This window comes from Limulus polyphemus, unplaced genomic scaffold (assembly GCF_000517525.1).
Source record: "Limulus polyphemus unplaced genomic scaffold, Limulus_polyphemus-2.1.2 Scaffold1882, whole genome shotgun sequence".
NCBI classification, from domain to species: domain Eukaryota; kingdom Metazoa; phylum Arthropoda; class Merostomata; order Xiphosura; family Limulidae; genus Limulus; species Limulus polyphemus.
Genome location: NW_013667492.1, coordinates 36,146 through 63,046, shown reverse-complemented (window position 1 = coordinate 63,046; position 26,901 = coordinate 36,146). Strand labels below are relative to the sequence as shown.

General features: G+C 32.9%; 1 protein-coding gene across 2 annotated transcripts in view; it reads left to right on the top strand.

Annotated features, from left to right (window-relative positions):
- The window catches only part of LOC106465242 (golgin subfamily A member 3-like), a 38,952-nt gene extending 14,621 nt beyond the window's left edge, over positions 1-24,331 (top strand). For both annotated transcript variants that reach the window (XM_013925449.2, XM_022393114.1), the window contains exons 2-12: positions 6,957-7,298; positions 7,489-7,742; positions 8,084-8,282; positions 9,450-12,446; positions 12,912-13,117; positions 13,826-14,104; positions 16,346-16,462; positions 16,936-17,061; positions 17,756-17,919; positions 19,248-19,365; positions 20,355-24,331. In XM_013925449.2, coding sequence (XP_013780903.2) covers positions 7,082-7,298; positions 7,489-7,742; positions 8,084-8,282; positions 9,450-12,446; positions 12,912-13,117; positions 13,826-14,104; positions 16,346-16,462; positions 16,936-17,061; positions 17,756-17,919; positions 19,248-19,350 — 4,662 coding nt within the window. In that variant the 5' untranslated portion in view covers positions 6,957-7,081 and the 3' untranslated portion in view covers positions 19,351-19,365; positions 20,355-24,331. The remainder of the gene's footprint in view (positions 1-6,956; positions 7,299-7,488; positions 7,743-8,083; positions 8,283-9,449; positions 12,447-12,911; positions 13,118-13,825; positions 14,105-16,345; positions 16,463-16,935; positions 17,062-17,755; positions 17,920-19,247; positions 19,366-20,354) is intronic.
- The last annotated feature ends 2,570 nt before the right edge of the window (positions 24,332-26,901 follow it).

Here is a 26,901-nt window from a genome sequence, read left to right as displayed (position 1 = left end):
ACAGCACACTGCTTAAAAGATGGGTCAACCAGAACACCAAGATCCTCTCATTCATAACACTGTTAAGGTTATTCCCATTATTAATACAGTTTTTCAGGTGAAGGCCAGCTTCCAAGAAAATACCTCATCTCTACACACAGAATAGCTTGATCCTTTGCATGTGTACCTGTGAGATTTGCATGTCACTAGCCTTGAGCTAAGTTCCACCTAAAAATCACATATTTAGCATGAGCTACACCAGTGCATGATGCAAAAATTATGTGTTGATAGCCCTCCATCAATAGGAGGGTGACACAACCTCCTTGAGCAATAACTCCCCTTAAGTACTTGCACTCAAAATAACTTCATTCTTTTCCTTGGCATTCTCTAGAATGGGTGTGTTTTTAAAATAATTAATAAATTATATGAGATTTGTGATAGCTTATGAAACTTAAATTTTAAGTTTCACTGATATTTTTTTGTGACTTAAGAAAAACATTTTTTTTCCTTCTTACCCATTATGAATTTTCCAGTAATGGTAACTTCTACTTCATCCTGTGATAGTGACGATGTTCTTAACATGGGACCTGTGTCTGTTGTGGCCACTGGGGAGGGCTCAATGTCTGTGGAGTTCCTTCATGCACACTGACCTCCTCCTGTCTATTTAGCCACCATTCCTTCTCTTCAGTTTGACTATGATTAGGTCATTAGGATAATGATGATTTTGACTGGCCATCTTCCCCGATAAGACTTGCTGTAGTCACATGATTCCGCAGCTATGTTCTTTTCTTTCACATTCCCCTTTGTCTTTTGATTCATCCCATCCTTTACTACATAAAATCTATACTCGAGATAATTTTATCTTCCTTCCTTCACCTGACATTAGGGTCCACGCAGGCTTGTTTCTCAAACACTTGCACTCCAGTACTAACGTGCCTTCCTTCACCTGACATTAGGGTCCACACAGGCTTGTTTCTCAAACACTTGCACTCCAGTACTAATGTGCCTTGTCTTTTTCATTGACTTGAATCTTTTGTCCTGGCTTAGTGTCATTCTTCATTTCTTTTTCTCATTCCCAGACTTTAGGATTTCTTTTACCTGTTTGTGGGGGTGTATGTGTGGACCCTTTAATTTTCTAGAGTGCATTCTCTGCACCTTTGTCTCTTATCACTCTCTTGTGTTACCTATTGTCTCTTTCCCTTATGTTTGAGGTGCTATATTGTGCTCAGGGCTGGTTTTCTGGAGAGGTTTGTTCTTTTTTTTTCACCACACTGGCCCATACATCTTCTCCTGTTCTATCTCTCCTTACTTGGTTCATGTACTGTTGGAACAGGATGCTCTCCAAGCTAATGTATGCCTCCATCATGCTTACCTCTGTAATCTTTTGGGCTCCATTTCTTCACCTTGAGAACATCATAGATGTTTCTTGCTCACTGGAGATCTGTGCTGAGGTGGTCTGGCACCAGCCCTCATTGTTTACTGTGGTTTCCCATCTTTCTCATCCTCAACCTTCTGTTCTTATTCCTTGGCCTGCTGAATCCATGTCTTCCCTTTCCATTTAAGATTCCTAGCTATTTCCTGTCCTCCCACTTCCCTATGTCTGGGTCATTGCTCATTTTCTTGGTGACTACACTGTTGAGTCTGGTTCAATGGGGACCTATATCTCTCTCTTTGACAGCCTTTGTCCACCATTTTTCCAACAGATCAGTTCTACAGGTTCTCACCCACCATCTCTCACCTCCTTCCTTTTTTCCTTTCCTCCTTCCTCTGTTTCCCTTTATCTTCAGTGTCTTGAGGATGTAGTCTCAGGTCTTTTGGGTCCTTTGGGTATTTACCCCTATACCTGGTTATTACTCTTGTCTTTTTGTGGTTTTCAAGAAGTCTGGAGACTGGCATCCAGTTATTCACCTGCTATCTCTCAACCATTTTCATATCATTCATTGGATCCATATAGAGGGATTCTTTTCTCTCCAGTGGTTCTTTTCATATCTTTTTTATACATTCCAATCACCCTATCTTCCAGAAATTTTTATTGTTTTCCTAATGAGATCACTTCTATGCTCTTCCTTTTGGCATTTCATCTGCTCCATGTATCTTTATTCGAGTCATGGGGCATTATCATTAGCTCACTTTATTCATGGATTGGAGAAGATGTTTTATTTTTACATGAATTATTAGCTTCTCCTCACCCCTCTCAAGTGGACTCCTTCTCTCACATCTGCATTATTCCGCTGGAGTCTGCTCATCTGGATGTGTTCTTCCACTCCCATCTCCATTAGGTTCAGCCTTTTTCACCTCAATTACGACTAATGGAATGTCTTGTTACCTAGTTTTGTGCTTTTCTTTCACATCCTGTACACATGGTTTTTTGTTTTTGGAAAGTCTGGCTTCCCCTGAACCACTTCTTCATTCAGGTACTTCTTCCAGTTGAAATTGTAGGACTAGTAGCACCTTTCTCAGTATCCATTGTCCTTGAGTGTGCACTTCCCTTCTCCTCTTCTCAAAGATTTGTCTTGGTGGTTTGATCATGCCAACACCATGATGGGTAATCCCCTGCTATTTCCCTGACCACACCTCATACATACCTCTCTGTTGGGCTTGTGAAGGGGGAATTTCTGGACAACTACATAACTTTGGTTGTGTAGTCTCTGGTGGAGCTTTTACAGCACATCAAATCTTTGAATTTCTCGCCACCTGTTGGGCATTTTCCCATTTTCCCTTTTCTGATGGATTGGATGTTCATGATTTACTCTGACTATTCCTCCATTTCTTATATCAACTGTTGGGAGAGGGGGGTGGGGTACCTGTTCCAGGACTCTCTGCTTCCTAGAATGGAGCCTGCTATTTTGAGGTTATTCTCATTGGGTTTGTCTCGTGACATATCATGTGCCAGGGGCTTGGAACTTGGTGGCAGTTTGATTCTCTCTCTGCCAGATAGTATTCTAACCACAGAGTGTTTTCTCCATCCTAAAGTTTTTTTGTTGGGTTTGCTCAGTTAGGCATGCCTATCATCAATTCAACACCAGATTTCTCCATTTCAGATCCCCAGTTCTTCATCCTTCAGCCCTGGCAGTCACAAGTGACTCATTGTCAGGTCCTTTTGGTAACATCTCTTTGGCTTGCACAACTCTGATTTCCTCTACTTTGTCAATTAGAATCTGGGCCCCCTCTTCTTCTGCCCCATTCCCACACACTCTTGCTCCAACCATGTTTCTCTTTCTTGTCCCTCCATCTTTACATGGGGGATTTGTCCAGTACATTACCTGTAGGACTGGATTCTCTGATATGTAGCTTTTTTTTTGTAAAGAAATCTCATTCCTGTCATCTTTCAACTTTGTTCATCTATCAACAGAAGTTGCGGGTTTTTCAACAATGGTTCATCAGCCTTTCCCTTCTTCCAGACCATCCTCTTGTGGCCACTTTTGGCCTTTTTACCTATGGATTGTTGGTTTCCAATATTTCTTGTTTTCAGGCAGCATTGTGAACTACCTTTTGCCTGTCAGGTCTTTCTTCTCCTGTCTCTCTTCACTTTGCTTCAGTTCTTCATTCTTCCACAGCACACTTGTCCTACGCCCATGTTTGACTGGGACTTTGACGTGGTTTTACATTCTTTCATATTTCATCTCATCAGATTCATTAACTATCTCACTCTTGCATCTAATTTTCACTGAGACTTGGATGAGATCTTTCATGTTGGCATGTGGATGAATCAATACACATTTGTCTCCAATTGTCTTTATCATCTGTTATTTTATCTCCTGTGGGATTTTGACTCCCTCTGGTCACTGTTCTTCAAAAGAACTACATACTGTCTTTAAGAAGGGTAAGTACATTTTCGTTTTCAGCACCCTTTTTCTCTTTAATATGATTCAACAAGGTGAATGGTGTTGATTCCCAGGGTATGCTTCTTTCCCAAAAGCTGCATTGGGCTGGGGGTAATGGAAAATGCTCAACTAATCCATTCTGGCTCAACCAGTGCCTACTGTTGAAATGGAGTGTTCTGCAAAATCACTAGAGATATCGTTGTGGTATTACAGTTTACTCATTTGCCCAGTCGAGACTGTACTATCCCATGGACTATCATGGAAAAAGCCATCATTTCTTTGGCTTGTGTTTGCCAACTTTTAAAATATCTTTCCAGCATGCATTTAATAGGTATTAGGGCACTTCTCTGGGTTCCTCCCTTCTTTAACTTGAGCATGGGAGACCCTTGCCATGTACCAGTTCCTAGCCACTGAGGTGGTAGACCCTGGAGAATTCTTCATTAATTGTGCACAGCACTAATGGGAAGTAGGGCAGTGGTGACACTGTCTGTGTAGTGTGGTTCATCTCTCAAACAGCTAGTTTGCCCTCCTCTTGCAGGGAAAATCTGTCCAGTTGAGTCAACGTGTGACATACTGTATGGTCTGATCACAACCTAACCATGTTACAATTTTTGGCTTGCTGGCCATTTATGTGTGGGTACTCAATTAGTTTTGGTCAAAATCCACCCATCCCTGCGATACTTGACGCTCTTTCGCTTTTCCCTCTGTTCCCTTCCAAGCAAAGAATATAACGCTCTTTTGCTTTTCCCTCTGTTCCCTTCCAAGCAAAGAATATAACGTGGTCGAGATGACATGTAGTCTCCCACAAGTATGTCCCTATGGAGCTCCTACCATCAGGTGCCGCTTCCCATGGGCTTTGCTTCAGACACTTTTGGAAGGGAGCTTATCCAAGTTTAATGTTTGCATAGGCTTCTTCTCCATTTCAATGCTGGATTCCAGCTATTCTTTGTTTGGAAGCAAGTATCTATGGGAAATATATTTTCATGTAAGGGAAATGTTAACTTTACTGTAAAGTTATTTTGTTTTTAATTTATAGCTATAGAATTACATGTACACATTTCTGTGAAATAAACAATAATTTCTATACTTTCACACAAAACCCTTAATCAGGGAATCCTGTTCTAGTGTGATGTTACAATACACATCATTAATGTGAAAGTTTTTCCAAGTCCTTATCTTTAGAGACCTGTGTATATTTGGTGAAAATCTTATTCAATATTCTTTATGACTAGATAGTCTGGTGGTTAGAGTGTTTGACTCAAATCTGCGGGTCATGGGTTTGAATCCCCATCACTGAACATGCTCACTCTTTGAGCCATAGAGATACTGTAATATGACAGTCAATCCCCCTATTCATTGATAAAAGAGTAGTCCAAGAGTTGGCAGTGTGGGGTGTTGTATGAAAAAAAAAATGACTAAACTGTTGACAATAGCCTTCTCTAGCTCAGTAAAACAAAACATGAATGAGTAATCCTGTGAACTGTTTATTAGCACATGAAGATGAGTTACCTGAGAGAGGCAAGTGACATTCACATGCTGAGTGGCAAATCAGTAGATTACAATGTACATGGTACTGCCTGCAAATATCATAGTAACGAAAAGCCACTAATCACTCTTATTTAAACTGGAAGTGAAGTTTTTAGGTACCATAGCTCAACATACATAGATGTCACATGTTTACAATAATTAACATAACACTGTTAGAAGCCCATCAGGAAGTTACATCATATAGAGTAGTTTAAACTTAGACAAAATAATGGCACAAAATGTAAGTAGGAAATTTGGAAATTGCTGTTAATAGAAGGTGTGTGTGAAAAGTAATAGGTGTATATGATGTGATATGTAATAATTGTGTATCTGAAGGAAGAAATAGTGATAACCTAATTCATCACAATATATCAGGCAGGTGGCAGCACTGTCTATATAGGGATGGCTCTGATTGGTCATCAAAATGGTATTTTAAATATCTCCTCAATAGATCATCAGAACTTTACAATACTATACATGGTTTCCTTTTATAACCATATCTGTGTAATAATTGAGTCACAAGTTCTGGGAATGTCTGCAAATATCATAGCAAAAAGTTTGAATTTCTTGTTCTTTCTTCTGCTTCTTTTTATTACGTAATAACTTAAAAACCAAAAAAATTGGGTAATCCAAATTCACTGAGGTGACATAGTTTCAAATAGAGAATCCATTTTTTCAATTATTATTAATAACTTATAGTAATTTAAGAAATCTTAATTCTAGTGTAAACAATGTTGTCATTAAGTTAGCTTTCTTTACAGGAATGTGGTGTTCCTTTAAAAAGCTAAAGAACAGGGTGAAACACAAATTACCAGCCAATAAGCAATAAATATTACAATTGGAACTTCGTTGTATTTAGAACTTGGTTATAAATACAATGTTCCCATGTCTATTGAAGCACTGTATTAAAAAACAAGTAAAGGAAATAAAAATTTTCAAAAAAATGAAGTAAATGTAGGGATGGCTAATATCAATCATTCAAAAACAAGATAGTAGAGATGACATTTGCACCATCCCTACATAATAGCACAGGCAATAATTAACATATAGCAATATATATTACTATTCAATCACAATTGAGTTTAATTTATCCTATTTTTGTCTGTTAATATTCAACTACACTGTGTGCCTGTGCTGTTATGTAGGGATGATGCAAATTCCATTGCTACTATATTGTTTGCATTGTTTTTGAAGGATTGATATCAGCCATCTATACATTTACTTCCTTTTTTGAAAAGTTTTTCTTTACTTGTATATATATATATCTTAAAATTTTCACTTTTTAGAAGTGATATTTTTATCTCAACATAAATGTGGATTTAGTTAATAATTATCAAAAGTATAGTTTCACATAAAAGAAAAGGTTAATTTTTTTTTACACGTTTGATCGTAATGTTTAAAAACTAATTTTGTACTTAAGAATGAAGATGTTAGTGTTTTTTTTGTATTTTTTCAGATGAGTGGTAACCTTAATCAGACAGATTTATTGAAATAATAAAACATTTGTAATGGTTGAAATATGTTTTAACTTCCAAGAAAATGGTTCTAATTATTCCATGATACTGTTTTAAATTTTTCAAAAGTTTCACTGAAGATCCTCCAGATCACTTTTTTTTTTTCCTTTAGATTTCTGGAATCTTATAGTAAGGATGTCTGGTTACCATACTATATGCACAATCACAATATCATGTTGAGTTATTTTTGCCTTACTGGAGAAAAAAATCCTGAAAAGGATAAAGTTTCCTGTGCTGATGGCTACAGTACAGTTGGCAGTTGAACAGGTAAACTTTGAAGCAGGGACTCACCCTCATCATGAACAGAGTGTAAGGTCTTTTGACAGTGTGGTTGATCCATATACAGATTTTACAATGGACAGCTGTCAACACATAGATGAATTGCCTGTTGTTTCACAGAACATGTACTCCTCACATCGATTCATTACGTCAAATGATACTGACGTAAACAGAAGTAAATATGATTTTATTGTTTTTATATTTCATTTTTTCTTGTAAACTTGTACCTTATTTTAAAAGAAACTTGCATCTTTTTATTATATTCTAGTAACATATCTGTTTTTTGTTTGTTATAATTTCAGACATTTATTATGTTTGTGAAGTTTGAAATGTTGATTTTAAAATTTGAGTTTGTACATTTACAGAAAAAACAAACCATATAAGAAAGAGTCGAAAGTCATCTTACACCTATCGACCAGACTTGAAATTGACACCAGGTAACTCACCCACTCCTCCAGAAGATCAAGATAGTGAGGTTGATGATAAAGCTATTCCAAATGAGGATCAAAATAAACAAGCCAACAGTGAAGCTTCCAAAATGATAGATGATGATGAAGACATACTTTATTGTTATGGATATCAGGCTGCTGTTGTAAATTATCCATATATATCTAACCCAGTATGTATTATTAGCATTATTTTATTATTTTACTTATTTGATGTTTATGAAAATTTGATTAAGTTAAACACCCAAATTACTTGCACTAAAAAAAACTTGATAAACTGTTACACGTGTAATAAAAACATGACAAAGGTAACGTTGTAATATACAATAATTAACAGACAAATATGAAGATTTTACATAGTATTAGATATGAAGAATGGATACTTTATCATTAGAAGTAGCACTGTTACCTGCATTATTTCTACTTAAAACAGGTTTTTGTAGCATTCATAATGTATAATTGGTTTACTATTCCAAATAATTTTGATTCACTAATGTTACATTACTGCTCTCAGGTTGCTCAGTACCTTAATGAACACAATCCAGAGCTTCGTGCCAAAGCCTTGGAGGCATACCATAAAGAAATAAATTTGTCTCCACCTTCTTTGCAAGATGATAATGATTCAAAAGAATTTAAGGAAATATTCTTTCCATCTCCATTTAAAGCTATGACAAACACATCTGAAGCTCTAGCCTTACAACAATCTGTGATTGGTAAGTATACCAAAGTGATATTGCATAATTACAATCTTCATAATAAGGATTTCAAAATTTATCATAATTCTTAGGTATTATATTTTCAAATTGCTATTTAGTTAGGCTTATTTCAACATAGCTATATGAGGATTCAAATCAGCTTGTATGTTGTTGGTTTTTGTTTTTTTTTCAAAAAATGAAAAAACCTTAACTGTTAAATGTACATAATATTTGAGAAGTGGTGGTGTATATATGCAGTGCTTTCCGGTTTATAACTTGGGATTTGGGGGAGGCAAAGTGACCCTTGTTATAAGACCTCCTGCAGTATAACCGAGGAAATGGTCAAATTACCTAATACAGAATGTACTTACAACTTTTTGTTTTTTTAATTTTCTTTAATTGCTACAAACAACAAAATACAAAAAATATGTATTGACATCAATATAAAGTCAGTACATGGAATTTATTTAGTTGAATCATTTTCTTAAAAAGTCAGTAATTTTTTGTTATTTTTTACCAAAGAATTTTTTGTGCAAGATCATTTTTTTTCAGAGAACTTAACTGCAAACATTTCACTGGCTCAATATCCTGTTGTGTCTCTAGCCATGTCTTTACAGTTTCTGATTTGCTTAATGCTTCCTGAGGAGTTGGCAGATTGGCAGGCTTCTCATCTTGATTCTCCAACTCTTGGTCACTACACTTGGTCCCCTTTTTCCTGATGGCACATTCAACAATGTTTTCATAAGTCAATACATGGCATACTGATTCTTCATTTTCAGTATCAACCCACTGTTTGATCATGTTTTCCATGAGTTCTTAATCCCCAAGGATAACCCACAGCGAAAGGTTCCAATGTAGGATGTAGGAGGAAGGAAGACTTGTAGTTTATCCAAATCCATAGTAATAAGTGACGGTGTTATAACCTGGGATCACTGTATATATATATATATATATATATATATATATATAATCACACATTTCTGTAATTATTCATCTTGTGTTTTGATTTTATATACTGTATTTAGCTTGAAATTGTCCCCAGATTTGTGTTTTATTCACAGGTAAGATGAGAAGATAATTAGTTGATAGATTTAATGCCAATTGTTTATGTCAAAGTTGATTTTTTGTGTGTGTGTTATATTTACATTGAAATAAAATATATTATTTAAACATTATTTACATTAGGAAATGCTAGTGTAAAACCAGTAGCCCCTGAAGTTGTTGCACAGATTGTAGCTTCCACCAAAGCACGACTTAACCAGTCTGCCTCCAGTTCTTCAGTTTCTGATGGTTGTACAATGATGACAGAGAAGTCTTCCAAAAAATTTTCAATAGACTTTGAGAATGAAAAACAAATACCTAATAAAGGAGTGAATCAGCGGAAAATACCTGATGGTGTTATTTTTAATGAATTAATTCGTTATCCCCGAGAAGCTATAACAACAACTTTTGAAAAGAAAGTTGGGTTTTTCAATTCAAGTTCCTCCTCAGGTGCAGAGAATCCTTCTTCATCATCTGTTTCAAGTACTCCAAAAAAAAGTCTTTGTAAGAGTGCTGAAGCAATATTTTCTAGAAGCAGGCATAGTAGCCAGAGCAGTATTGGAAGTATTGAATCACGTAAAGGGGCCAAAATTGAGATGGCTGGTACACATATTGGAAGGAAATATGTTCCTGAGGAGTTGCTGGATAGGCTTGAAAAAGAAAGAATGGGTCAGCCTTCGGAAGTTACAGATTTCTCAGAAAACCCTTTGAAGGAACCAACCACAAAAAACAATATAATGAAACCTGGGTCTGACAAAGGAGACTCGAATTCAATGTGTTCAGAATCATTTGAAACAGAATCAAACTTTTCTAGTGTTACAGGCATTGAAGAAGAAATGTTTTATATTAAAAAATTACTTATCAATGTTCCATCTCCTCATTCAAAGTTCTCTTCAGGAAATCACCAAGATGAAAATTCTTCTTTTGACAGAATTCAACAGTTAGAACAACAACCATTAGCAGTTGAAAAACAACCATCTTCCCAGCTTCAAGACCAGGCAACTGAAACTGATAACTTGGAGTATTTTGAAATTCTTTGTCAGAATGCTAACTTTCAAGGTCAAGTTCATACTTTGAGAAGTGAAATAGAATCTGTTATGAAGGACAAAATGCAACTTAAAGAATCAGTAGCAACATTAGAAAGCAGTATAAAAGCAGAGCTAGAAGATAAAGAAGTTTTAAACAAAGAAAAGCTAGAACTGATGGCAGAATTTGAAAGAATAAGCAAGGAACATAGAGGTTGGAGTAATGTTATAGCTGAGTATCAAAATGTCATTGACTCTAAGATTGCTGAGATAAAAGGTTTAAAAGAAGATCTCTCTGAATCTCAGATAGAAAAAGCAAAACTGAAAGTTAATTTGGAAGAGACTAAGGTTGATATAGAGTCAAAAGATGGAGCAGTTGAAGGGCTAAAGAAGAAAATAGCTGAGTTACATGTTGAAGTGTTGACTTTGTTGCAAAGAAAAGTTCAACTTGAAAATGATATAAAGAGTGTAAAAGGAGAAATGGAAACCCTAAGGAAATCAAAAGAGTGGTACCAACAACAACTCAGTTCAGTTCAAGAGAATCGAAATAATATTCACCAAGATCTTATTAAGACTCAGGCTGAGAAAGTTTTTTCCAATAAAGTCCTGGAAGAGTTGAAGATTGAAAACAAGCAATTGAAACAGCAGTTGACAGAAACTCAACAGAAAGCAGTCAAAGAGAAGGAAATCTTGATGAAACACCTTGAGACCATTGAAATGGATATGATGGAGAGAGAATCACTTTTTCAACAGATTCAGAAGGACAGAGGAGCAGCTGAAGAAAGTCTTACAATAAGAATGAAGAAGTTAGAAGAAGAGCAGTCTAATCTTAACAACCTTAATTTTACCATTTCTGAACTGGAACATCAACTTAGTGTAGCCAAAAAGGATATTACTTCTAAGGAAGAAATGATACAGAAATGTGAAAAAGATCAAGCAGAATTATTAAAACAACTGGTACTTTACCAAAAAACCATTAATGAAAAGGACCTCTCCTCCCAGTGGCTGGAACAGCAGCTAAAAGATTCAGACCAAAAGTTGAAGCTTGCAGAACTTAAGTTGTCTACCCTTGAAGAACAGATTATGACACTGAAAGGAGAGAAAACTGCAGTTGAAATAGCTCTTGCAGCTGCTAATGAGGAAAAAAAGGCAGTAAATGAGACTCTTTGGAATCTAAAAGACAACTTGAATTGTGTTGAGGGTACTTTCAAACAGATGAGGACAGAGTTAGTGGCCAAGGCTGCTCTTGTTGAACAATTGCAAAAAGAAAAGAATCACATTGAAGACTCTCTCCAGAAGGCTGAAGCAAAACTTCTTCAGCAAAAGCAAGAGTTTGAGTTCAAGTCCACTACTGAAAATAAAAATACAGAGATTATGTTGCAAGATATTCAGTGCCAGAAAAACGAATTAGAAGCTGTGCTGGAAGCAACCAAAAAGGAACTACTACAGATCCAGAAATCTTCTTCTAAGCTTACAGAAGAAAGAGATGGTTTGAAGAAACATATTTCAGAAATTACAAAGTTGTCTCATTCCAATGAAGAAACAATCAGTTTGCTAAAAGATCAGAATTACCAATTGACTACAGTGATAGATAATTTTAAAGGAGGCCAAGATGATATTGACACTTATTCATATATTACCAAAGCCAAGCATGGAGTGCCTGATCCAACCATGAATGTTGAAGAAACTTACAAGTTGAAGCTTCAGCAACTCAGTGAAGCCCTTGAAACAACTGAAAAGGAATTTAAAAAAAGGCAAAGGATGTATGAGTCCAACATCAAGCTATTAACAAGAAAGCTAAAAGAGTCAATGAAAGCCAAAAAGAAAGTTGAACAAGATCTTCAGAGAATCCAAGTTTATACTGTTGAGGCTGAACAGCAAACAGAGGATGATGTGTATGAACAGTTTCTAGCAAATGAAAATCTTAGAAACAAGGAAAATGAGCAGCTAAAATGTAAAGGTGACTCAATGCAACTTGAGGAGCACAAGAAAAGGATTGATTATTTAGAACAAGAGCTGAAAGTTCTGCATAAAAAAGCAGAAGAATGCAGGCTCACTGCAGAGCAAAGGCAAGAGTTTATTCTTAAACTGGAGAAGGATAAAGGACGATTAGCAGGTAAGTGAAGTAATACTCAAAACTTCTATTGTTTTATTTGGTACTGTGACAAAAAAAATCATATTTTGATAAATATTAGTACAATACTTATACAAATTACTGAGTTTTGGAGGAGTTAATGCTCAAGTAAACAAATATTTCTTTGTAAGTTCTTTAATGTTGAAAATAGGAGAATTGTTTTGTTTAAAATCTTTTACATACAGTTTGTTCATTTTGTATTCGTATGAAGAGAACAGAATGAATTGTTTTAATCCAAACAGTTGAATAATGTTGTACATACTTATTATGGCAATAAGTACATTTGTCAAATGTTTAATTATTATTGATATCATAGTGTTGAACTTTAAACCTTCTAAGAATGTTGAGCATTAATCTTTAAAACAATATCTAGTTTAAAGTAGACAAAACCTGTGATGTCAGATTACATGTTTCTCACAGAAAGATGTTTATTAACATTATCAACAGAAAGTTTAGCCACAGTCAAACAGCATGTGACAGGGTTGGAAGCCCAGCTATTGGAAAAACAGTCTGAACTAACAGAACTTAATCATCAGTTGAAGACAGTTGAGCAGTCCTACAAGGATGATGCTGTCAAAAACAAAGACAAGTTATCCACACTGGAACAAGAACTCACCAAAGAAAAGACTGTTACAAAAGAGTTAAGACGACAAGTGAGGATGTTTGTAGATATGTTTAATTTCTATTAGATAAATAGCAGCAGTTTGTTGTTTTTAATAGTGTAATATTGAAGACAGTACTTTTTCTGTTGGTTTATTTTCATATAAATAGTGTTTAATATTAAATCAGTAATAATGAGAAGGTATGTACATTCATAAAAGTAAATACTCCACAGCCAAAAATATCCAGTAAGCCAAAATAAACCTTCATTCATTAGGGGGAAAACCAGAAATGTTTAGTAGGTTTTTTATATTATTTTTGAATGTGTGATTGCAATTAGGGTATCAATAAATGAAAACTTGTTTCACTTTTTGAAATATTATTATACCCGAAATAAAAGATGTTACAAGGCTGAGTCTAAACCCAATTTACATTTTTGTATACATGAAATCATTGGTCCAAAAGCAAAATTTATCATAGCTGTAAATGCCAAAATCTACACAGTAAAAAATTATGGAAAGCTGAGCCAGAGTCAATATGTAACCTTACAGGTATAAGACATTTAACTGGGGCATGATTATAAAATCTATTAATGCTCAAGGGCTGATTGTCACTCAGTATTTTGTTTTATTTCTATACACGTCTGTACATATGTGACATTACAGAAACAAAGTAATGTAACTTTACTATTCTATCATTATATTTACTATTATAATATTTAGCATTTACAGCAAATAACATGTTATGCTTTTTTATTTCAGATCTTCCAAGACAAACGAGAAAATAGCCAGCTTAAAAGAAACATTACAAGTTTAAAGTCAAACTTAGCACAAGCCAACCAGATAGCAGATTCCCGCCGATTGGAGGTTTTAACATTACAGTCAGAGTTGAATGTTAAACATCAGGCTGAATTGAAACATCGAGCAGAAATGGAGACCCTACAAACAGATTATAAAAAAACACAAACTGAAGTTAAACAGTTAAAACAAGAGATGGAGGAACATGCAGCTCGAGACCCTGCTGTTGCTGACCAGATGAAGGTTATCCTTCTCTTTATTTGCACTTTATTAGTATCAAAATTAATTGATGTTCAGTACATTATTCAATAAGAATAACACATCATACATATCTGAACTCAAAACATATAGCCAAGAAAATTACTTATTAGGTAGACAAACAATTTACACTTAAAATTCTAAAGTATTGGATTTTGTTCAAGGCAAGTGAATAAAACAATTATACTCACACTAAAAACAAAATACATAGTGTCAAGATTAGATAAAATATCAATAAATGCTGCAAGAGAGAAACATAAAGAAAGTCAAAATTTTTTTTTTGTGTGTTCTTAGTTTCTGTCAATATTTTGTTTTAAAATGTTTTTACGATCAACTTGTATTGTTCATTTTGCATATTTGTTCTGGGCAAACCTGTGTTTTTTATATTTAACTATAATTATACTGTTTTTATACACATATAAAATATCTTCTTTGTTTTTGTAAAGAATAGTCAAAATAACCAAACCCTTTATTTATTTATTTTCAGAACTCTTTTAAAGTTTGCAATAACAGATATTTTTGAAATATATAATCATGGGAGTAATGACTTCTTTTCTTGATGAAAAAAGAAAGAGCAAATTTTTTATGTTCTAAAGATATCATAGTTAAACGTTCTCTCAAAATTGGTAAGACTCTGACAAAACAATTTCAAGTGGAATGTAATCTTTAAAGGATGTGTTACAGTTTCCAAAAAATGAGTCACAAATTTTGTTGCTTAAAAATTTATCAGCAGCAAATGTTACTCACTGCAATCAATACTTATCTTGCATTGTGAAAAAATGCTGTTTTCAGTTCTTCTTTTATGAGTTACGTTATATGCAAGATAAAATACCTTTAAAATTAAATATCTGAAGTCTATTTTTTCTTAAAACTAAAAGCATATATAACCATGGTCTAATTTGTAACAAGGATTTGTGGCAGCTTTAGAGTTGCCATGACATAATTGTGCTTTTATACAAACTTTCTCTTTAGTTTGTTATTTGCTATAACACTTTAAATTTTGCCCTTATAAGTTATTTTTATGGGCCAATGAAATGCAATAAGGCATTTATATCAGGTTACCATTTATTAAAAAAAAAGAATGTTATGTTACTTAATTTATAATGCCGTGTTCTACAATAAATGAAATTCATGTACGAGTATGACCTATTTGTTTGCTATTATGGTTTTTATAGTATTAAATAATATCATGAAACGTGATTTGTGTAAACAAGTTTGAGTCATATGGTCACAGTAAAGACTTTAGCTATTTCATTGCCAGTCAACAGGTTTGTGGACATGTGGTAAAATAAAAATTAATTTAAGCAAATATAAATTTTTTAACAATGGAAAAAGGCATGGTATTGGCCAACTGAACAATTCGTACATGCACATGAAATCACCTTACTCTATATGCAAAATAGGAAATGAATAATATTTTATTAGTGCTCTGAGTTTATATATTAATGTATTCTTTTTCAAAATATAATACTTTTGTTTCAATTCTTTCTATACAACAGAAAAATTTCCACACATTTCTTTTCCTGTCTTTAGGAAATTCAAGTTTTTTTATTGTTGTTGGATCAATACTTTGTCACACTAGATGCTTTACACATACATTTTTCACATATAAGATGAAAAATAAATGCCTGTTAACTATATATCTCTTAAGACATTTTTGCTTTTTAAAAAAGAGGAAGAGTTTACTCTTTGTTCACCGTGGCAAAACTTGATGTTAGCTTAACTTTATAGATTACTTGCTGCCTGCTGATGGCTCAGCTGTAAGTCAGTGGTCTTATAATGCTAAAAATCAGGTTTCAATATCCACAGTGAACAGAGCACATATAGTCATTTGTGTAGCTTTGTTATTAACGACAAACAAACAAAAGATTACTTGTCCTACAGGAAAAGTAGTTGCCCTTGTTCACTTGCCTTGTATATCCCTAGATGTAATATGAATTAGAAAGTTTGGAAACAGTACTTCTGCTTTTGCCACATATAAAGAACTTAAACACAATGCAGTGTCATAAAATCAAACCAAAAATGACATTTATCTAGAACTCACATTTCAATTATTGAATAAATTATTTGGAAACAAAATTATTTACTACAATCACAATCACAATTAAAACCAACTATCTGGTAACCACAAATTATTAAGAGTTGTTAAATGCTAATGTCTTGGGTAAATTGTGCAACAATTCTTCTTGAAGCTTCCATATTCTTATTATTTCATTTTCATATCAGACACTGAGCTGGCACTTGAAGGAGAAAACTCAGGAATTAGCAGCTATAAAAGAACAGCTCTGTGCTGCAGAGACAAGCCACAAGGGGGAGCTGGAAAATCTTAATCAGCAGTTACAGGTGAGTTTATAGTGGTTTTGAAGTAGCTTAACACAATGATAATACACTAGATTTTAGCATATTATAGACAAGTTTCAATTTGTAAAAGAATGAACAAAGAAAACAGTCTCAATGTGGGTTCGTATTTTTAATTTAAATATGTGCTAGTATTTGTCCTTTATGTATATTATCTCATCAGGCCTTTCATAAATAAAGTTTCATAATTCAAGTTTTTGTTGTGTTTTTTATTCTTGTTCCTTATTTATTTATTTGACGAAAATATTTATCAGATAATTTCTTTAGCTTGAAAATTAGTTGATATATGTAATGTTTTTTCTAATGCTAACTAATTTCACTATTTTTCACTAAGTGACCTCTAAACTGTCTATGAAACAATTATTTGAGTGACCATTTAAGACCCTCAAAAGATTTTTTTATGTATGAGTTGAATTGTTTTTGAATATTTTATTTAGGCAATTAATTTGTTTCTGTAGCATGTGCAGAAAGAAACTGAAGATGTGAAAGTTGAACTTGCCAACACTCGTAAAGAGAAGTTTAGCTATCAAACCAAGTTAACAGAGCTTAGGAGTGCCTTGAAGTCCACTATGGATCGAAACAAAGTATGTAAGAAATACATTTTACAATGTTTACCATCATATCAATAAAGAATAATTTTGTTATTATTATGGTACATAATGCCTTATGCTAACTAAGTGTGATGTACACATCAGTGTTTTGTGTGTCATTACATCACAATAACTTATAATGATTTTTGAGAAATCTTTCTATACTGGCCCTATATGGCTTTCCATTAAGAAGAACATAATAGCATCTGAACTATACTCTGTGTATGCTTCACACTGCTGCCAACAAGGTCTTTAACTCAAGACTAGTGCTCATCCATTCTAAAGGGTTCTATAAAGAGATAAAATAAGAAATATTAAGCTTAAATCCAAGGTAAATTTAACAACGTATGTATAGAGACATTATAAGATTTAAAACTTATTATTTAAGTGTTCATGATATTCTTTTGTGTTTACCTCCAATCCTAATTAAGATTACTTGGTGATGTTCCATGACAGTCTTCTTACCATCTAGGTTCTAGTGGAAGCAGTAAAGGATAGAGTATATTGAAACTTGATACAATTTTCCATGCTTTTACCATTTGTCAATAAGTTTATATAAAGTTAAAACTGATTTGTTTTCTACAGTTCTTAGCCTTTAACTTAGTGATTTGTGTAAATTAGTATGTACTTTTACCTCTTGAGCTGGCTCTTATTACGAATCGTAATGCTTGGCTTTGAATAAACATAGGAACTCCAAAGTCAACTCTTGATGTGTAAAGTTGGTTCTTCAGAAAATGGTCAAGCCAAAGATACTAGCATTCTAGACATTCCTCCTCCAGCATCTCCACCTCCTTATGATGATACCTTTATTACAACCCTGTTGCAGCAGAGTGCTGTTCTTCCTGAAAGCAGGTAATCCTGTTTGTGTCATTAAATGCTGGGTGAAGTGTTGTATCATGTTGGATGTTTTCATTGTGATAATTTTCTGTGTTATGATGGCAATACTTGGAATTTCACTATATTGTGTCATGTTATTATTTGTTTCATTTTGAAAATATTTGGTGTTATGATATTAATACACGGTATTTATATGTTTTATCATATTGTTACTTCGTGTTTCATTTTGATAATCCATTGTGTTTTTTCATATTATTCACTATTTCTTCATAATAATTCTTGTTCTTTATACTGTTTTTTAATTGTGATATTTGGTCTTGCTTATCATGGTATTTAGAGTTTTATTGTGATAATGTTTGATGGTTTGTGATTTTATTACATAGCATTTAATTGTTGTAATTCTTGATGTTGTATGATGTTAACACTTGATGTTTCATCCTTATAATTCTTGTTGTTATATCATGTTATTTATTGTTTAATTCTGATAATTTTTATTTGTCATGCTGTTACTTGATGTTTCATTGTGGTAACTGCTGGTGTTATATAGTATTAATATTCTTGGTGTTGCAATGCACTAATGTTAGCTATTATATATGTATGCTTGCTTGTATCATTCTAACACTTATTGTTGTATTATGACAATTCTGGGTGTTGCATCTAGTTTATACTTGTGTAATGTAATATTAACCCTTCATTTGCAGTTTGTGTAAATCTGTCTACCACCCCATGGGAAAGATTTGCAAATTTTTCGGCAGGCCATTCAAAATGTTGCACACAAGATACTTGCATCATATGATGTCAACTGCAGTTGTCTACACTAACGTCATATTCTGCAGTTGAAGGGTTAATACTTCATATTTTACCATGCTGAAACCTGGTAGTACATTGTGCTACTACTTGCTGTATCAGTATTTTCCTTGGTGTTATACTGTGCTAACATCTGGTTTTAAGTCTTGAAATGATGTGCAATAGACACCATTTGATGTTACAGAATATAACTAATAGCTAGCTTACTTTATACTTGTTTATCATTTCTCTATCAAGGTTTCCTCTCAAACAGGTAAATGTGGTAGACACCAATTAAAATATACTAGAGACCCAGTAACCATTTATTGTCTTGACTTGGGTGTAGCTTAATATTTGTTTGGTGTAACAGTGGCTTGGATTTATAAAGTAACATGTGCTCAAGACTAAGAGTTGGGAGATACTGTGTATTAATTTCAAATGTTCATGTTGCACATTTTTAGTTACCTTTTTACAGTTCCTTATAGCATGAAATTAATGTATACTATTAGCACTTGTAACTGTAAGCTATAATGACTTGATTTTGGATTTATTCTTAGACCTCTAAGTAATCTTCAGACATGCCTAAATGCACTGAAGAAAGAAATGGCTGTTCTACAAAAGCAGTTGGAAGACCAAGCTGAAACAGCTGCTGGCTCTTGAAGTTATCAGCTCTAGGTAACTTGTATATGTAATTCAGTTTACTTATTTTTTGTGTTTTTAATTATTCAGCTGGGTCTTTGTGTTTTGAAAAATTTAGGAATTAATAAAAATAGTCAGTTCAAAGTATGATGTGGCAATTCACCATAAATTAGTTCAAAATGTGAAAGATTATTTTTCAAACTCTTTCTCATATCTAACACATTTGATCAGTTCCAATACCTTACTAACCTTTTCCTACATATTTTATGCGTGTTTTATTAGTTGCACTTAAAGTTTCTAAGGTAATTGTCCAGTTGACTGGTTGATATTGACTGATGGTTTCAGTTGATGAATCATAGAGTTTAAAATTGAAAAAGTCATTAATTATTCACCAATTGAATTTTTGGCTATACATTCTACATGAACTTGCTTAGTATAAAAACAAAATACATTGCTTACTATGTTTAGTATAAAAGTAATGAAACACTTACAGAATTTAATATCGGAATAAGGAGTTCACAAAAGCAATCAGTATTGGCACTTGTCATTCTGTCTTTGGTGTAAATGCTCAAAAGAAGTGAAAGAGAAACTCAGCAGAACTTAAACATCTGGCCCTACTTTATAGCAAGTACTTCTTCCAACTTACTGAGATAAAGTTTTAAAAGACTTTGTCTGTAATTCCATGGTTTCATATGAAATGTCTTGGCAAATCCACCACTGAATTTTTAAATCTGGATATTGTTTTTTTGAAGAATGTTTAAATGTTGTGTTGTAAACGTAATAATGCTATATTTGAGTGAAATATGTGTCAATCAAAAATTATAATTTGTCTTTTTTTTTTTCTCAGGATTTTTTGGTAATGACTTTTCCTTTTCCAAAATGTATGCATGCATTATATATTAAAGTTAACAAGTTTTACCACCAGAAGTATTTGACACTTTGTTATGAGATCGCTATCTCTTGTTGAATTAAGTAACTGTGGTATGGTATGGTATATGATAAATTCTTATTTCTTTAACATACAGCATGAAAAATGGGGTGATTCTTATGTCAACAACTAGCATAGCTGATGCCACCCTATACGTTGAGATGAAACTCTTTTTAAATTGTCTTCCTGGACATCTTCACCTGCTTTAATAGAAAAAAAAGTGCAATGAATTTTGTTTTTATGTCAGTTATTTGTTTGTTAAACTGTAATGTTGTGTTATATATATCTTGTAAACATATGATTTATTGAGACAGTTTAGTTTTTATATCATGTACTGCTGTCTTTACTGTTATTTTAGCAAATGCTGTCTCAAAAATCACATGTAGACTTTGCACATTGAGCAAGTTTATTGTTTTAATTTGAACTGGAAGTGAAAAATAACATTTATGTTGTGTGTTTAGTAGAAATTTATAAACATTTACATGTACACACCAACTTTTGAATATGAGCCTCAGTTTTTGTATATTGTAACAACTGGTGTTCTTAACTTCTCAGACTTGTGAAGGAGAAAACTTGTGTAGCCCTTGTGTGAATATGTAGAAATATGAAATCATTGCATCTAATAAGTTTGACTATAAAGTATGCCACTGGATGGGCCCATTTATAGTTGTTGAGTGTTTTCACAAGCAGTCAAGTTTACTTTTTTTCTTTTTAATTTTCCCCTTTCTCTGTAGTGAAAAATACTTGCTCCAGTATTTAAAGTGGGCAAATATTCTGATAGTCAATAGAATCATTATACAAATAACCAAATTTACTTTTCAGAAATCTAGTCGTCATTATGTGCTTACATTTTTGCTTTTATTTTTACTTGTTACAAGACGAACAGTGCAGTAATGTAGTAACTTTTATTAGAAGATATATATATATCTTACAATAACAATTGGGAGTTATGACTTTTGAAATATAAGAAATGGTTATTAAATCTATCACCTAACATATTCTGTGAGTGTTTGTGAAAATGTGAACAACTGTTTATGGTTTTAAATAATTTTAAGGTGCTTTTAGAAATGTACATTTAGTTTCCACAAATTATGTCCTCAGTTTGAAACTGTTATAGTACCAACTGTGCTGTATAATGACAGTTACTCTTTGCTTGGAAATACTTGCCCATTGTAGGTCTTGTCACTGCAAGTGGTGATGCTGGTGCACATCATCAGAATAACTACTATTCAGGTTGAATGCACTCTGTGTCGCACAATATGTAATTAGAGGTGTAACGTGGGTGTATAGTGAGTACTGAAGTGCTATCTGACATACAGTCTTCCAACAGGAGGGTTTTGTAAGTACCATAACAATCTATGCAAGTAAAGTTCATTTGGTGAAATCATTTAAGGCATTAATAATGCCATATCATCTGTAGCATACATGGCAGGAGGTACTATACTGCTCTTCAGTTTTTCTGTGTTTGATGAGGAACACATTAGTGTGTGTTGTATATCAAGTATGATATAAAACTTGCCAAATGGTCAAAGTTGATGGACAATTTGTTGTGTTAAATTGAGGACATAGTTTATGGACAGTATTCTCTGACTTTAAAGATTTTTTATTAGTTAATATTAAGATTGTTACTCTGTAAACTGTAAATATTTCATGATTATATGTACTTAATTGTTTGTGTTATTTAAGCATCAAGTTTTTACTTTTTCTGTATTAAGAAGTGGCATTGCAAAGCTTTATAAAATTTATATTTTATTTGTTGGATAAGAATATTTGGTTTCATTTTGTATGAATATGCTATGTAATGCATTATTATTAGTCCAGTAACATTTTTGAAGTCCTTGACATGGTTGTGGGCAATAGAACTGATTGATCTTCTCTTGGGAGTTAGATATGGTTTAGTGTTTTTCATTATGATTTCTTTATATATTTCTGACAGGCCAGTAGTAGTGATACATAAATGTTAGTTTCTGTTTTATTATAATCTTTAAAATATGTTGCACGATATGTTTTGATAAAGAATTGAATAAGTTGTTCACAGATTTAGAATATTATATATACATTTTGAAATTGCTATTATAGATTTAAAATTTTTAAAAGTGCAACCATTTAATAATAATGATCATATTTTTTGATTTTTTGTAGTGACAATAATGTATAGCTAGACATGTAATATGTTTTACATTTGTTTGAGAGTTGAAAGGCTAACCCCAAGGAATACCTATCAGTCATCAAGATTGTTATTCCCAAAAAAACCTCAACACTCGTCAAGTCTTTAAAAAATGAGTTATTGTTTTGTAATTTTAATTTATGTTTGAAGCCAGTGGAGTCAAAAATGGTGAAAAAATACTTACTGCTTTACATTGATTTTCAATTTAATTTTTTTACTGCTTTGTTCATGTTTATGAAATTAAAGCCATAGGTAAAACATTTAGCAACACAGAAAGTATTTAACAACTTATCTCAATTAGGTTTTTGTATAAATAGAAAAACTTATTGCCTGTTTCAGTGAATTTTCTCCATTTAAAAACATTTCCAAGTATGGCAGGAATCATATAAGTTACTAAGTTTAAGCAAAACATGCTTGGCTAGTTATTGAAAACCCATATTGATGGTCATTATTCAGTTAATTTTGTTTGAGATGTGGTTGCTTTAGTGAGCAGAAATGACTAACTGCTTCTTGCATTAGGAAGGATGACCATCAATGAACTTGCTTCAGAATCATCTACAGCTTTCAGTCTGTAGAATTAAGCATTTATTATTGCTATTGATATAGTAACTTTACAAACATTTAATGCAGAATTTAATAATAGGCATCCATTTATTGGCAGTCTATAATCAATAATGAAGTATGAAAAATCAGAAAAATTTATCTTAACTTTTACATAAATACTCATTTGTTAAGATAGGAAATATAGAAATAGTCTTATTTAATGTATCCTTTTCAGATATTCAACTAAACTTTACTTTCGACAGAGTTAAAAGGATCTTAACATCTTATAGTGAGAATACCATAAATACCTTTTGCTAATGAATAGACATGAATTTTTTTGCTAGTATGCCCAACAAAAGAATGTATTATCTTGAGTTCAAAGTTATAAATTATGAGAGTTATATAAAAAAGCAAAAAATATAAGATTTCAACTTAAAATAGTTGTTGCTTGTTGTAACTAGTCAGTTCATGACTCGACATCTTGATGATAAATTGTAACTTTTAGCATGTTTTACTTTACTTTTAACTAACCTCTGTTAATTCAAAAATGACTACAAAATAGAAATTGTTTATATTTTTATAATTTTGTAATGCAAGCTCTGAAACCAAATTTTAAATCCTTTGAAAGGAATGATCTCATGATTCAATATTTGTTATTATTTTCAACATTTTTTCTGATTAATTTATCTGGAACATTTGATGTAGAGGCACTTCTATATATTTGACAATATCCTCATATCAATATAAACTTTAATAGGAACAAAACATATTAACTTATTCAATGGCCTTAATAAGACCTACATGCTTTTCCTTTCTATTTTTGTGATTGATTTCTAGAGATGGTAAGGCTAAGGAAGACAGTATGTAATGTTTTGACATGTGTGCCTCATATATATATATGTATGTATATATATATATATATATATATATATATATATACACACACATTAAGGAGTGAAATGTTACATATGCATTTACTAGGAAATTATACACCTAATTTATTGCAAAATATAAGCATGTTAAAAGTGTATACATATAGTAAATCACATTGTAATCCTTATTAAAATATATTTCTTATTATGCTACTAATATTGTTGTGTGATTTTTTGTTCTAAGCTTTATTTCAAATGTTTTGTTTTAGATATTTGTTTGCTAGAGGAAGCTGCTACTCATGATGATGCAATATCTAGAATACTCATGAATTTTAAGGATCAAGAAGCTTTGTGAAATATCTGGTACATGGGTACATTATAAATCAAGTAATGAGTAATAAGAAGTAAAAAAATATACATTAAATGAGTGTGAGTTACTTGGACAGTCATAGTTATCATATCCTTTTTGCCATTTAGTTACTCTGAATTATCCATTGAATATAGACTGTACTAGCAAAATTTTATAGAAGAAATAAATAAATTCATTTTTGTTACATAACCTAGACTTCACATATAATTCAAAATGACCCAACCAATGAGAGAACAACATTTGTATCAGAAGTGGGATTATTTTGGTGAATATAGAACTTTAACTAAATTTAGTATGACAAACTGATCATAAATGAGGTTGCAGCTTTACTAGAGCTGATGAAACAAAAGAGGGTCAAGAAGAAAGAGACAGAAAATTAAAAGGAGAACAAAAAAAAATAAAATAATGGGATGGAAAATTAAAAGATCAAGAAAGGGACCAAAGATTGGAAGAATGAGACAAAGCTAGAACATGAAGAAAAAATTTATAGAAAATTAAAAGAATATCAAATGGTAAGGGATGGGAATATATTTAAAGAAGAACTAAGAAAGAAAATATATCTGATTGAAAACAAAATTGATGAAGCTACTGAACAGAATGATTACAACAACAAAAATTGAGGAAGTACAGAAAAATTATAATGGCAAGTTCAATGATGTAGAAAAGAACCTCAATGACAGAATAATATATTAGGAAATAGAATTGGTAAATATAAAGATCAAATCAGCCACATTTCTTTTTGCATCTGTTTACAACTTCCAACCTAAAACAGCATTTACTATTAAATATGGAATAGGAGAACCTATTTAGTCTACACCTGTCACCATTACTGCTATTACATCTGTTACTGCAGAATTTTTGTGTATTACTACAGCCATGTCACTACCAAATCCAGTTCCAGAATTTCTCTAGTCAGTTAAACAACATTGGGCATTTGAGAAACCAATGAACTATGATGAAATGGAATCATGGGAGGCATATCAGGCTCAGTTCAAAATAATTTACAAAGTAATCAGATGGAATAGTAAACAATAAGTTATTGATCTTGCTGCTAATTTAAAAGAACCAATTTTAACACCATTAATTAACCTTCCAGCTGAGAGCTGTAATAACTATCGAGCATTGATAGCTGCTTTATCCAACAGGCTCAGTGTAATACATTAGATGGAAAGTTCTAGAACAGGGTTCAGAGGAAAGAAGACTAGTGAAACTTACAGAAGCTTTGAAAGGCTTGCCCAATTATCCTACCCTGTTGTTTTACATCATATGATAGAATCATTGGCACGTTACAGATTTCTATATGCCATAACAGACAAGGATATGAAAATTAGATTGAAGCAGAGTATGTGTAGAGAAAGCTCTTCAGTTGGTGATGGAACTTGAATCAATTAAAGTTACAGATAAACAACTAAAGGCAATACCTAGAAGTTACAGGATCATCAGATTGGGTATTATTGAAAAATCAACTCACTTTAGCAGTAGTCTAGAAGAACTGAATAGATTAGTTAGACAAATAGTTAAGACAATAGGTGTTTCAAGTGCAACTTAAAAGGACATATTGTCTGGAACTGCAGATAAAAACGTGTGTTGAATAAGAACTTCTCCCAAAGGTTATCAGAAAGTAGTAACTATTATAGATGTGGAAAACCTGTTTATTACAGCTGAGAATATGAGGAATCAACATCTGTTACCCCAAATGAGACAATACCCTAAAGATGAGTTTGAGCCCAACCAGATTAAAGGAACAACAAAGGGCTAAACAACCAGAAAGAAGCCAATTTAATGGGGCAAAGTTCAGCTGAGAACAATTCATCTGCTCCAAATGAATTAAAAACTTCTTTATTCAAAGAAACCAGTTCTTGGGCTTATTGATGGGAAGCCTTGCAGTAAGTTAATCAACATTGGTTCTACATCTCCAGAAGTTTGACCTGATTTGTTAATGAAAATGGAAATTTGCTTGCAGAGATGAAGAAAAAAGATAGTTTGATCTGAATAGCAAGTGAACATAAAGTTTCAGCAAGAGGAAAGTTGGAAGTTACCCTTACTGTAAAAAACATTTCTATGTTTCATGATGTGTAATTGACATCAAGGAAGAGTGCATATTACAGAGGCATGGATGCAAGTTTAGGTTAAATTCAAATAGCTTCACTGTCTATGACCAGGAAATCACTATGCACTATATGACAATTATTAGATGTTTAATATCCAGTGATTAAGATCAATAATATAACACCAAGAAAGCAAATACTCATGCCAAGACTTGATAAGAATATATTTACATTTAGTGACTGGAGTATAATAGATACACTCCAGCATGTCTGAATTATAAAGATGTCATCATTAGGGCCATGAATACAACTAACCATAGTATTCGAGTCAAATCTGGATGGGACACTGCAAGGTGTGAAGCTGTACAGGTGCTACTTCCACATCAGAAGTAGTTACCTTTGAGGCATGTTGTAGGAAGTATGATTTCAAATCCTTATACAACAACAGCTGTAGAGGTATTACAACTGATCATTGCTAGAGATTGCATGACTTGCTCACATGATATCAGGGTATATTCTCCAATTGAGGTCATAACTTTGACCAAACAGATGAAAAATTGAAACTGAAAGTGCAGGCCCAATGTGCCAGTTAGTCAGATGACTTCCACTTGCAAAACTGGTTGAGGCTTTCAAAGGGATAGAAG